At 41.1% G+C, this 13275-nt stretch overlaps 1 protein-coding gene across 2 annotated transcripts in view; it reads left to right on the plus strand.

The window, feature by feature from the left end:
* The first annotated feature begins 3695 nt into the window (after positions 1-3695).
* Prex2 (phosphatidylinositol-3,4,5-trisphosphate dependent Rac exchange factor 2) overlaps positions 3696-13275 on the plus strand; it is a 294983-nt gene continuing 285403 nt past the window's right edge. Inside the window, exon 1 of one of the 2 annotated variants that reach the window (XM_040294020.2) lies at positions 3696-4414. In XM_040294020.2, the coding sequence (XP_040149954.2) occupies positions 4274-4414 (141 nt within the window). In that variant the 5' untranslated portion in view covers positions 3696-4273. The remainder of the gene's footprint in view (positions 4415-13275) is intronic. The other variant, XM_005322936.5, reaches the window with a different exon arrangement.

Here is a 13275-nt window from a genome sequence, read left to right on the forward strand (position 1 = left end):
TCCCACCCTCAGCCCAGTCTCTCTGGTTGTCCAGGAGAATCCCTCCATCTCAAGATCCTTAATTCAATCACACCTGTATGTGATGACCTTTGGCTATTTAAAGCAACACATTTGTAGTTCTGGGGATTAGGATGAAGGTGTCTTTATATGTGTGTGAGCATTATTCTGCCTATTACAGAAAATGAGTAGAACTCTTTAGAATAATTTTTCCAGGGACTAGAGAAATAGGGTGTAGTTTAGGTATATGGATCAGACAAATTTTTTAAGGAAATTGCCAGGAGGGAGTTCGGCAGGCAGATGAACACTGCAAGAATGATCTTCTTCTGAGACTAATAACAGACCCAAACTGCCTGTTGATTTTGCTGGGATGGTCATAAGTTAAGTCCTCAAACTGAGAAAGTGATTACCCATTACATGTTAGATTATGGCTATGAGGATGATTTGTTCTTAATCAAGCTAATCTGGAAATGATCATATCTTTAAGAACTTTAGAGCCTTGCTGAAATAATATCATCTAAACATTTATTTAGTTTGCTGTGCCATAAAATATTGTCCTGGAAATTAAAATATGGTTTATGAAAACTATATTTTGTTTTTTCAAGACACATTCTAAATACTTGTATCAGTATGATAGAATTAATTACATGCTTTAGAATATGCTGTACTTGTTATGTTAAATGATCAACAAAGTGAAGTGCAAGTAACTGAGGGATTAGGCAGGAATTATTAACTAAATTAATAAATATTATCAGAATTACTTCTTGTTGAAGACTCTTGAAATATAAACTAACATAAATGCAAGGTGTCTGTAATATTTTTCTACACTAATATACTATAGGGACATCTATCATAGATAAGAGCAGTAAATTACAGAATCAATTTTACCTGTGGATAAAGAATATTTGGATACTTGGAGTCCTCTATTTAACAAGATGGTTATGCATTAAAGCAATCTTGCTTTTTTTTAAAAGCTATATCTTTTACTGATCTTCAGTATCTAATTTAATTTAGTCCTTTACCCAGACAAATAGTAGTATAAAAATGATGAAGAGGCTAAAATGACCTCTTTCTGAATAGGTTTGGAGAGCTGTCTTCTTGCAAAGCCTTGGATTTTTCAGTATTTTAGTCCCGGAGTTTTCCTTCTCTGGGCCTGACCAAAGGAAGCCCACTGTGCTCCTGAGCTTTGGCTCTTTGAACTTTATGATAATGGATTCTAACCACACCAAGTTCATGCATACGAAATAAATTTAATGGCTGAGCTAGTTTAGTACTCAGCTACTTCTCTTGATGTTCTTTTCTCTCATCTCTTTTTTATTGGAGGCTTCAACCTCATTAGTATTTCAGGAAAAAACTGGATCTTGTCCATCATTTTGGTTGTTGCTTTCCTTTTCCTGGCAGGCAGAGCCTGAGATTTCAATAGGGGAAGTGGGAAGGGATACAACACATTCAGAGTTTATGAAAGACCTTATTTACCATCAAAGTGAAAGTTTCCAGATACTCCAGCCCTGTTTTCTTATGCTCTTATGTCTTTGATGGAGAATTAAGAACTCCAGCCAGGGTTACAGAAGACACTGAAAGGTGACTGGCAGAAGGCATTACATGGTGTCCTGGAGTTGTTCATTAATTATAGATGATATTGAGGAGCAGACTGAGGAGCAGGAAAATGGTCAGAAATTGTAAATGTAATATCTTATACACAGGCACTTCTGAGAAAAATTCGAATCTGCACAAATAAACGAGTATCTTTGAACTTCCATTGTACTTTAAAAATTTTTTTAAATTTATTAATTAATTAATCTTCCATTGCATTTTTTTTTTTGGCAAAGCATTCATTGCCCCTTGCCTTTAATATAGTTACTTACTTATGACCCTCTCCCTGAGTCTGTTGTTAAGTCCTCACATGGTGGTTCTCATATGTTAGTGAGCCTAAGGATAATCTGAGAGCTTTGTTAAAAGACATTAAAGTGTAATGTCTGAGATACTTTTTCAATACATTTTGGGGGAGGAGCCCAGTAACATTCAACTTTAAGGAGAGCTTAAGTGTTGTAATGCAATGGTCTATGGTCCACTTTGAGAAATTTTGCCTAGAAGTTAGTGCATCTGTAGTCCTGGTGCCTTAACACTACATTCTTCACAAGGTCTTGGAGGCATGTTGGTGAAGCCAAGGCAAATGTTTTGGATGGGTTAAACTTCAGGGGTGATTCACAATCAAGTACATAGTTTGCAAAGGGGAGACAGCAGTTTGAGTGGGTTGCTTAGGGACTAAAGTTGTTGTTAAAAGGAAATTGCATAAGCACTTTTCTGTTTGGGGATAATTTTAAGAGGATTCTCTTTTATCTAGAGTTCCTGATGGAGAGCTCTAGATAAATTTACTCTGGATTATCTAAAGTTTCTAATGAAAAGCTCTAGATAACTTATTTTTTTTTTCATTGAGGAAGGGTGGAGACCTAAAGAGGAAAAGATGCATTCATTCCTTGCTGTCTGTAGTCCATAGAGAGGCAGGTTAGGTTTGAGCTTTCCATTCACCTCTGGATGTGTGATTCCGAGTTCTTCCTTTTCTTTTGTTTATTGTTTACCAGGTGCTGTGAGGTCTGCTCTTTAATGTGCCTTGCTCTCCATTCTTTCTCCACAGGGTGTAAAGCTTTTTACATTATTTGTTCTCTGCTCTCGGCTATCTCTTTAGCCATATGCAAAAGAAAGAGGAAAATCTGCATCTTTTTCATCAGCTCCACACACATCATTCAAAACTTCATCTTTCCTTCAAGAAAGTGCAATTCCTCTCTGTCTCATTATTTATTGTAGCCTAAAATCATGCTCTGAAAAGACATCATCATCAAACTGATGTTGATTTTAATGTAAATACTGAGGAAAGAATCTTTTTTTAGAGTTTCACAAGTGTTTTCAATGATGGGAACAAATTAATATGCCCCTTTCTTGCATCAAAACCATTCACTCATCTAAATAAACTTCTTTAGGTGTCATTAGTTGTGTGTGGACTGTTTAAAGTTGTTTTAAATAGAAAAAAATGATTCTGAAAAATATGTGGTTAACATCTAGATGAAAATACATGTGGATTATTTTGTTTGCTACATTCATTAGAAGAAATCAGCTCTTGGAGGTCTTGACTCTATTTCCAAGTGAGAAAAGGCAATGAATTTAAACCTTAAAATCAGAATGCTCTGTTTCTATCCTCAAACCTAAGATAATCTCTCTTTCCTTCTTTGTCTCTTTTCCATGAGCATTCAGTAACAGTTTTACCTTTTTAAATCACAGCAGCTCTTAGAAACAAAACTAGCACAAAGATTCTGCCTCTCCATGAATTTACATACTATGCGGACGATGAAGAAAAGTCATAGACATGCAAAGATGTGTAAACACCCGCTGCAAGGGTGATGCTTATTGTATCTGGAGTTTATTGAATGGGTAAGGGCTGTCACTTTCCTATAGCATCCTCATTTATTATGCTAATTGACTTTCCAAGTGCAGACAGGAGGGTGTCTGTTCTGTGAAATATTCTCAGTTGGGGGTTTTTAAATGCAAACCTGTTTTGTGCCTGAATAAAACCAGAAATCAATGTGTTTCTTTTCAAAGATGGGAGGGTCAATACCGGGGTTGTTTTTGTTCCCATCAAGTTATGTAACCGCCGGGGACTTGTTTCTTTGCTTTCAGGATTTGTGCAAAACACATTAAAGCCTAACAATAGGCGGGAGTCTCAGGAGCAACCCTGGAGCTGTCTTGGAGTGTGTCCTCTTAGGTTTGGGAACCTCCAATTAGTTCCATCTCAAGTGCTGAGAGAGTGAGTGAGTGTGTGTGTGTGTGTGTGTGTGTGTGTGTTTAGTTAGCTGGCACGACACACTTCCCCAGGGTTGTGTTTCCTTTTTCCTGAGATTTGGCCAAGGGTAAAGGGTCGGAGTCACATGGATAGAAAGCATTTGATGAATGTCCAAGACACCGCTGTGGCTGCAGGAGCCGCCTACACTCGGGCTCAGGCCGCGTGAGGCCGGAGCAGCGGGGCTGGGCGCTCAGAGCCCGAGCGAAGCTTGCTCTCCCGGGAGTTTCCTGTGCAGAGCCCCGCGCCTGTCGCGCGGGAGTTCCAGTCTGAGTGCCCTCCTCTCTCACCTCCCTATCCTCATCACAGCATGTAAAGTCGTCCGTCCCTCCTCGGACTTTGCCGAGGCGGCAACTTTCCTCTCTAGCCGCGGATAGCAGAGCAGCAGAAGCGCGCGGGGCAGCGCGTAGCACCGCCGGCAAGCCCCGCGTCCCGCCGCCCACCATGAGCGAGGAGAGCCGAGGGGACGGCCGCGCTGAGAGCGCCAAGGACATGGAGAAGCAGCTTCGGCTGCGCGTGTGCGTGCTCAGCGAGCTGCAGAAGACCGAGCGGGACTACGTGGGCACCCTGGAGTTCCTAGTGTCGGTGAGTGCCCCAGCGCTGCGACGCAAGAGGGACCGCGGGGCGGCGAGGGGGAGTGGGTGCTGGAGCGTCCGCGGGAAGCGTCCGCGGCATTGTCTCTGTGGGCACTCAGGGACCGGTGGGGGCATCCGATCCGCGCTCGGACGCGGAGTTCGGGGTCGCGATGATCCGCTGCAGGGATTTGTCAATGGTTAGAGTCCCACTGAGTGACCAGGGCCTTGGAGAGCTGGGAATCTGAAAAGTTAAGCTCTAAAGGAAGGCGTCCTGAGCGGGAAATCCTGGCTGCCTGATCTTCCCTCACTTTTTATTTCCTCCATCGCAGTTTGATCAGTTTGCAGTGTGACCCCACCCCCCACCCCTTCCCTCGGTCTCCTAACCCTGGAGATTTTGTTATAAAGCCTTGGTGATTAAAATCTAAGCTGCTGCATTCAGGTACATGTAGTTTTAAAAAATTCTTCGAATCTACTGGAGCTGGAGTTCCTCAGATAACCTGGCAGTGAAGTCCCCTTAGTTGCAACATCTTGGCGGGGCGGGTACAGAAGGAGCAGCGGGGGTTGGCGGGGGGTGGGGTGGGGTGGGGGGGTTACCATTCTATCGCAGCTGTTGGATATTAAAGCCACATGTGCGCTCCCCGGTCCTTGGTCCTACAATCTCCTTCCTCCTGGTTTAAATCTATCCTCTGCTCTGTTGCTATGCACATGAGCCCATGAGAGTGGTGTAATAAAACTCGCGTCTAACAACTTCAGGATTTCGTAGAACTGGGCACGAACTTGGTTGCAGGTTTCAATTTGACTCACTGGAAGTGTGCTTTGAAAATATTTCATTCATTTTAGGGCAGGAGAGGCAAAATTTAGTGAAAGCAACTTCTGAGACATCACTCAAACAGTACATTTTTCCTCTTCACTGCTGACAAGACAAAGAATTTGAAGATTGGCTCCTGTCCACCCAGATGCCAGCGACAGCATCATTTAAAGAAGCTTTGCAATCTCAACTCAAATCCTCTAAACTTCCACTTCTTTCACTCTGTTCCATACCCCTCCTGTCTGAAGGGAAATATTTCAAGTGCCAAACTTCCTGCCCAGTTGTATGAAATCTGTAAAGTTTCTGCTTACAGTCCCCATAGAGGAAATTCACTTCTTGGCTGAGTCAAGAAGGAAAGAAGGATGTCTTAAATGATGTAAAATGCACAGGTTGGCTACTGCTTGATTTCTCAAAATCAGTACAGTTCAGTCCTATTATTTGCAATGGTTAAGGTATTTGAGAATACCCTGGCAATTGGTGATACATAGGATGATTTTACACTTCTTTCCCATAGTGATTGTGAAAAGAGTTTTTTAAGGAGATTTAACTTTTAGTAGCTTCAGATTTGGCTTTCATGGTACTTTGTGGGTGACAAAGTCCTTTGACTTTTGAAGAATTTGAGTCATTTCTTAAAGAGGTATTGCTTTTTGAAAATAGCTGGAAAAAGTACCCTGCAGAATGCTAAGCTGGAGAAATACACTACTAACATAATCTATCTTGAAAAGTGATTTGTTGATCTTTATCAGTTTTTCCTCTTATCTGAACATCTCATTATTACAATTGAAAACTTATTATTCCTATATAGACAACAAGGTAAAGTAGTATGGGAAGTCTAAAATAAATTGTATTTTCCTTTTTACATGTAGGAGATTATATTATGATTTCACTGTTTTTAATCTTATTTAGAAATTATGAACTCTTCCACTTCACCCAGTATTTGTGCTTATGTATGTTTACATACACAAATGCACTTATTGACCTGAATGTCACCTTAAAAAAAGGGTTACTCTGTCTTATTTTTGGTCATGACTGGTTATTCAAAGCCAAAAATCTATTTTAAATTATTATATTCAGTTTTCTCTTTTAGGAGTTATTATAGCAACTTTAATCCCTTATGAATTTACTTGGTCACCTGTAGTTGATGTAATCAATCTAGTTTTCATATCAGACTACACTGTCATGTACCAAGAGCTTAAAAATATTCACACTCTTTGGCTTGATAATTTATCTTCTAGAAGCCTATTCTAAGGGAATGAGCAGAAACAGAGACAATTAAAATTATTTTTAAAAATCAACCATAGTATTAAACAAATTGCGCAGCAAATATGTTGCAGTGAATTGATAGTGTGTTCTTAAGTCAAATCTAAATATTTGATTAATCATTGGTTTAGATTTCTGTGATTGCCTTAAGTCATACTGATGTGAATAAAGTGTGACTTTATTAGGAAGAGGAAGAAGAGATGGAAAACACATTTTTAGTTCTAACAACAAATTTTTACTATGGGTCCACGAATGAGCAACACAAATGGCATTATTTCCTTTGATTAAAAGATCATAGTGGGCTGGGGACATAGATCAGTTGGTAGAGTGCTTTCCTCACATGCACAAAGCCCTGGGGTCAATCCCCAGCACCCCACCAAAAAAAAAAAAAAAATCTTGAAAAAAAATTTTAAAAAAGATCATAGAACCACCTGGCTGGTGGTGCACATCTAGGTTCTGGAGGCTAAGACAGAAGGATTTCGAGTTCAAAGCCAGCCTCAGCAACAGTAAGAGGCTAAGCAACTCAGTGAGACCCTGTCTCTAAATAAAATAAAATAGGGCTGGGTATGTAGCTCAGTGGTCAAGTGCCCCTGAGTTCAATCTCTGGTACCCCCTCCACCGGCTCCTCCTCCACCGGCTCCCACGCCAAAAAAAAGAAAAACAGATTATAGAACCAGAGGGGAAAATTTGTTACTAAGATCTTAAATACCTTTGAGTCCTGTTTCCTCAATTCTACCTTTTTTGGCCTTTTTAAAAAGGGCTTTTGGAGCCAGGGATATAGCTCATTGGTAGAGTGCTTGCCTGGCATCCACAAAGCCCTGGGTTCAATGCCCAGCACCACAAAAATAAATAAATAAATAAATAAATAAATAAATAAATAAATAAATAAATAAATAAATAAAGTGCTTTTTCTCCTACTTCATCTCCCAAAGGACCTATGCTCAGCACTCTTATCTTTGTACCATAGTATCATTCCATATGCATCTTTTTTTCTAGTTGCTGCCCAGGCACCCAGGCACACACTTATTGTTTGACCAAAGCTCTGTGCTTTAAGGTGGCTGTCCTCTTTCAGAATGACTTGCCCTTCCCATGATGTGCCATGTTTTCTCAGGCCTCGGCTTTTGTTCTTTCTTCTGTACCTGGTGATTCCTACTGGGCTTTCAAGGCTCAATTTTCTCCTTCTGCATTGTTCCCTGCTTTGTATCTACTTCTCTACCCCATATTACTACTCCCTATTTTACCACGGGACTCCATATTTACTTCTTCTGGAAGCCAGAGTAGTTGATGCACGTATTTGTTTCCCTTTGTCTCATTCTACTACACACTCCTTGAGGACCAGGATATATATTTTGCTTGTCTGTGCTTCCCCAGAATTATGTGCAGTGCTTGTAACACTGTAGCTGATCAATAAATGCTTATTGAGTGATGGAATGAATCAATGAATTGACGCATCCTCCATCCTCCTAACCCTGTTTTTTAAGGATAATTCCTCAATCATCCTGAACATTCAAATTCCCCTCGCCCCCATTTGGTCTTAAGTTTCTTAAGCTTTGCTCATGCACATTTGAATTTGTGCCACAAAAAGTTTCAAATGAGACCTATACCTGCCTTTAAACCAGAAACATGTCTTCAATGAGGCATTGAGATATTAAAGACTTTGTAATGCACTGTTGTTTCATCTCAGGTGTTTTGAATTTTCACTTGAGATCATGGGTAGGTTACATTATCTGGATGAGTTGTTTTTGAGATTATCGATAAAATGCTAGAGAGTGACTCAATTTACTGTTATATTTACTTAATTTACTTTTATATCTTGTTCTGTTTGGTAAATGAATCTTTGTGTTGCATTAGAAATACTATAAAACAGTTCTTCTAGAGAAATGATTTTATAGGCCTAATATCCAGTATTTATTGTCTGGAGTGTGGACAATAGTAGGTTGTGGCCTGCTTCCTGTTTGCAGTCCAGCCACACAGCATGCCAAGATCACAGACCCATTTGAGTGGACCGAGAAAGGGCAGACTCAGGTCTCTTCATGGGTGTGCATCCTGTGCAGTGGTACAGGGCTTTGAGCTCAGGGTTTAACGCTCAGCTACCACCATCTTGAAATTCTTACTGATTTTAGCTTTTATTTTGCAAGTGAGATCAGGTGGGACAGTGAGGCACCAGCAGAGCAGATACATGAAAGAAAAAAAGCTTTGTCTTTCCAAACCTTTACTAGTATTTCCCCCCCCCCCCGCTTTTTGAACAAGGGGTCCTCCAATTATTTTTTTTTTTTAAGTAGAAAATTGTGTAGACAAGTATTGTCATGGGCCACTGTCGTTGAAGCAGGATAACCATATTTTGTCTCCTTTACACTTCTGAGAGAGAAAGGGAGGGTTGTCACTAATTATACTGGAAACAGATTCAAACAGGGATTGTTTTGGGGCGTACCAGAAGGCGTGGTTATTCACATTGTAGGCATATAATGAGTCTTGTTGTAAATATAAGATTTTGACCTTTGTCTTCTGTCTAGGCATTGATCTCAGATTTTTCTAGAATTTGAGTCCTGTCTCCAGTTTATTGTGTAACACAAGACATTCCTAAACCTCTCAGGCCTCTTTTTCTTCAACTGTAAAAAGGGGAAATAGCATTTCTCCAGGTTGCATTGGCACATGCTGTGTCTTCAGCTCAGGGTCTGGCTCCTAAGAAGGCCCTTAAGCAGTTCCTGTTATTTCCTCTGACACTACAGTTAGAAAGAGTCAGGTTTGAAGGGTCAATAGATATAATTTTCTCTGTATATTTTCCTCTATGCTTCTCTATGTTACCAAGTCTCTTCTTGTATTTCTCTTCTGTCAATGTAGTCCTTTTCATGGTGCTCTTTTTAATGTGCTAATTGACTTTAAGACAGTGAAAAAAAAAAAACCTCTATATTCTGTGCAATAATCTTCAAAGTTAATTTGGTGCCTTATTATTTACAATAAGAATTTGCATATTTGCTATGTGATTTGGCTTAGCACATAGTGGCTCAGCTCTTTCTTTTTTTTTATTTTTTGGTACTAGATATTGAACCTAGGGCGCTTTACCACTAAGCTACATCTCCAGACACTTTTTGTTTTTTATTTTGAGACAGGGTGTCACTAAGTTGCTCAGGTCCTCCCTAAGTTATTGAGGCTGGTTTGGAACTTACATTCCTCCTGTCTCAGCCTCCTGAGTCACTGGGATTACAAGTTTCTTAGCTCTTTCACATGGTGCTCTTTCAGGGGGCCAGGGGAGCAGAATTTTATGTCTGTGGGTTGCCCACCTGGGCTTCTTCCAGGCACAGCCCATTTTCTTTAGATTTGTGCTTTTGCAAAAGCAGTTAGTAAAAACCACTTATCTCAATGGTAAATTCCCAGTGAACTGTTCCCATTGAACAGGGATTGTGAGTTTACTTCCTATGTGGGCTTTTCTTGGCTTGAACATGGTGCTCTGTAAATAACAGGTGCTCATGAAAACAAACAAACAGGCAAACAAAGCAAAAGCAAACAAAGCTGAGTTTGAATGAATCTGAAAACAACCTCTTTCAGTCATGACCTGAGTCTTCCAGGCAAATATGAATTGATTCAACACATTGTGCCTAAGGTCTGAATTGTCTTTCTCTCCCCAGGATTCATTTGTTGAAGTCCTCACTGCCAGTACTTAAGAATGGAACTGAATTTGTAGATAGACCTTTTAAAGGGGTGATTAAGTTAAAATGAGGCTCTTCCAGTGAACCCTAATCCAGTGTGACTAGATTCTTCAAAGAAGAGAATTTGGAGACACAGAGAAACGCCAGAGGCTCACAGAAGCAAGCCCATGGGAGGACACACACACACACACACACACACACACACACACACACACACACACACACACGGTGGCCATTTGCAAGATAAGGAAGGAGGCCTCAGCAGAAATCAAATCTGTTGACAACACCTTGATCTTGAACATCTAGCCTTCAGAAATGTGAGGAAATAAGTTTCCATTTAGGTCCTCAGTTTGTGGTATTTTGTTATAGCAGCTGAGGAGACAATTACAGCTTGTTGTTAGGTACTGGGGATGCCAAGAGGAGTTAGGCTTGGTTTTATCCATAGTAAATGCATGATTTGCTGGAGGAAAAAAGAAAAGTGCATAGATAACCATGATGCTGAGTGGCAAGTGCAATATTAGAGTCATAAGCAAAGGGACATGGGAGCATTATAGGAGTCCCCAAGACTAGGAGTGAGGGAGAGGTGACCATGAGCTGACCTAGCAAGGGATGAGGAGGAAAGTGCTAAATTGGAAGGAGAATTGCCTGTCCCCCAGCAGCATGTGCAGTGTGACATTGTTATGGCAGAGCTTGGCATCCTGGGCTGCTGAAACGGTCTTCATGACTGGACATAAAAAGTCCTGTGTTTGGGGGTATTGGTAGGAGACCAAGTAAGTTCAGTCCAGCTTGAGAAAAGTTCCATTCTTGAGAATTCTGACTTCTCCTCTGGGTAATGGGGAATCAACTGTGAGGGGACACTGGCTCTTTCAATAATAAGCAGGTCTGAGACTGCCACAGTTGGCACTGAACAGGGGTCTCCCCTGGGAAGAATTTGCCAGGCCAAGATTTCTTGAATCTGTGTGGCTGAGTTTCTCCTTGGATCCCTCTCCTGGCTTACTGCTTCCCCACCTCCCTGGCCTCCTCACACAGGCTTCTCTAGCAGTCCACACAGCATACAGAGAAGCCTTCTCCTTGCCCTTCCTAACTTGGGACAGGCTATAACCTTCAAAAGTTGTTCCTGTTTACTAAGGGTGAGCACAAGCCAGGAATCCTAGAAACTGCACGAAACATAAACATAGCCTAGCTTGTGCAGGACCCAGGAGGTCCTGCTCTCAGGGTCCGCAGACCTGCCCTCTTTCCCCACCAAGTTCCAGGATTGCTCTCATTGGATCACCCTGCCTCAGCGTTACTGGCTGACTTGCCTGGGTTCTTTGTTTCCTAGTCATTAGTCTGAATATGTGTACAAGAAGGATGACATCAGGAAGCTGCTTGCAGAATGAACTGACTTTTCTTTTGTAGCAAATGAACCATGAACTAAATGGGGTTCTTTCTTAATTCTGATTTTTGGAGTATTAATCATAGGGCAAGAGCCCATTCCCTGCTCAGAGGGATGTGTGTTTAGTCTTGATTTCATCTACATAATTATATTTTAGCATAATATGATGACATTGATATAAGAATAGTCTCTATTGAGATTAGATTTGTTTCCTAAAAAAAATTCTGTCCACAGGGTTGAGGAACAAAGACTGGAATCTAGTTACTCATGAGGAGTTTCTGCCACTGTATTGGTTCAGGTAAGAAATATGGAACGTCAGCTGGGTGTGTTGGCGCAGGCCTGTAATCCCAGTGGCTTGAGAGTCTGAGGCAGGAGGATCGCAAGTTCAAAGCCAGCCTCAACCAAAGTGAGACGCTAAGGAACTCAGTGAGACCCTGTCTCTAAATAAAATACAAAAAATAGGACTGGGGATTTGGTTCAGTTATTGAATGTCCCTGGATTCATCCTGGGACAACCTCACTCTCCCACCACCACCAAAAAAAGAAATGCAGAATGTCTGATCTAAGGTAGAAGAAATCAAGAAAACAAAAAGCAAATATAAAAATTAATACCACCACAAGATCAAACCATAGAAACCAAACACCCATGAGCTACCAGGCTTTTCTGGGGTAGAACCTTTAGTATTTTGTGTTTACCAAGAAGAGGAGGTTTAAGTAGAATGTAGGATGTCCCTAGTCTCTGAATAATAGGTGGTGAGTGCCATTTATTGAGAAGGGGAATTCAAGGGACTGAATAGCGTTGGGAAGAGGAAATCATATTGGTTTTGGACATGGTGATTTGAGCTGCCAATTCTGCTATGATTTTTGAAGATAGGAATGTGAAACTTAGGAAAGAATTTGGGGCAGAAGTTAGAGATCTGGAAATTAATCACATATGTCGAAGCCACCATCGGCACATAGGGAACCAACCTACCGAAGTATGATGATGGAGAGTGAATATGTCAAGATGAGAGGAAGTATAGAGGTCGCCAATGACTTTGAGCTGTCAAAGGATGAAATAAAGAACCAGGAGAGAATGGTATTATGCAAGCCAAGGACAGGTTTAGTCTCCAGAAGAACTTCCGAAATTCTGGAGAATCAGGTGGAGTGAAGACTAAAGAGATGCTGAATTGGGCAGTTAGGAATGGCCTTGAGGTTTTCACTTCTGTAGTGTAAACAGAAGCTGGAATGCAGGAAGGAGTCGATTCATGATGGAAGATGGAGAGAATGATGGAGTTTGGTGGTAAATACAAGGAGAGAAATGGTTAGGAGCATAAGGGGATGATTTTGTCCAAGATGTTTAAGGAACATTAGGATAGCAAGGGTAAGGGAGCTAAGTCAGCTACAAGGGAAAGTGGCAAATGGCAAGTGAACAGCATCTTCAGGAAAGTCATGGCAAGGTCCTCTCTGACACTGGTAGGTGGGTAGGCATTTGGCAGAATTTACCAAGCCATCCTGCTATGGAACATACTCTCAAAAAGCTTCATTGCAGACAGTAAGAATGAGCAAGCTGTCTCTTGTGTGTTTTTAAAGTTGTGCTGCTTCTCCAGTCTATACCTTGTGAATACTCATGTAGGACTCCGCCTCCACCCTGCACAATGAGGTGAAGTGCATGGCCCAGACCATGGGTTAGGGAGTCCTAGGTCCAAATCCTCACCCTGAAACTTAAGAATTGTGTCTCTTTGGGCAGACTTAACATAGTCTTTTTATGCCTAGGCTGCATATTTGAAAAACACACACAGT

Source organism: Ictidomys tridecemlineatus, chromosome 7, assembly GCF_052094955.1.
Source record: "Ictidomys tridecemlineatus isolate mIctTri1 chromosome 7, mIctTri1.hap1, whole genome shotgun sequence".
Taxonomy (NCBI): domain Eukaryota; kingdom Metazoa; phylum Chordata; class Mammalia; order Rodentia; family Sciuridae; genus Ictidomys; species Ictidomys tridecemlineatus.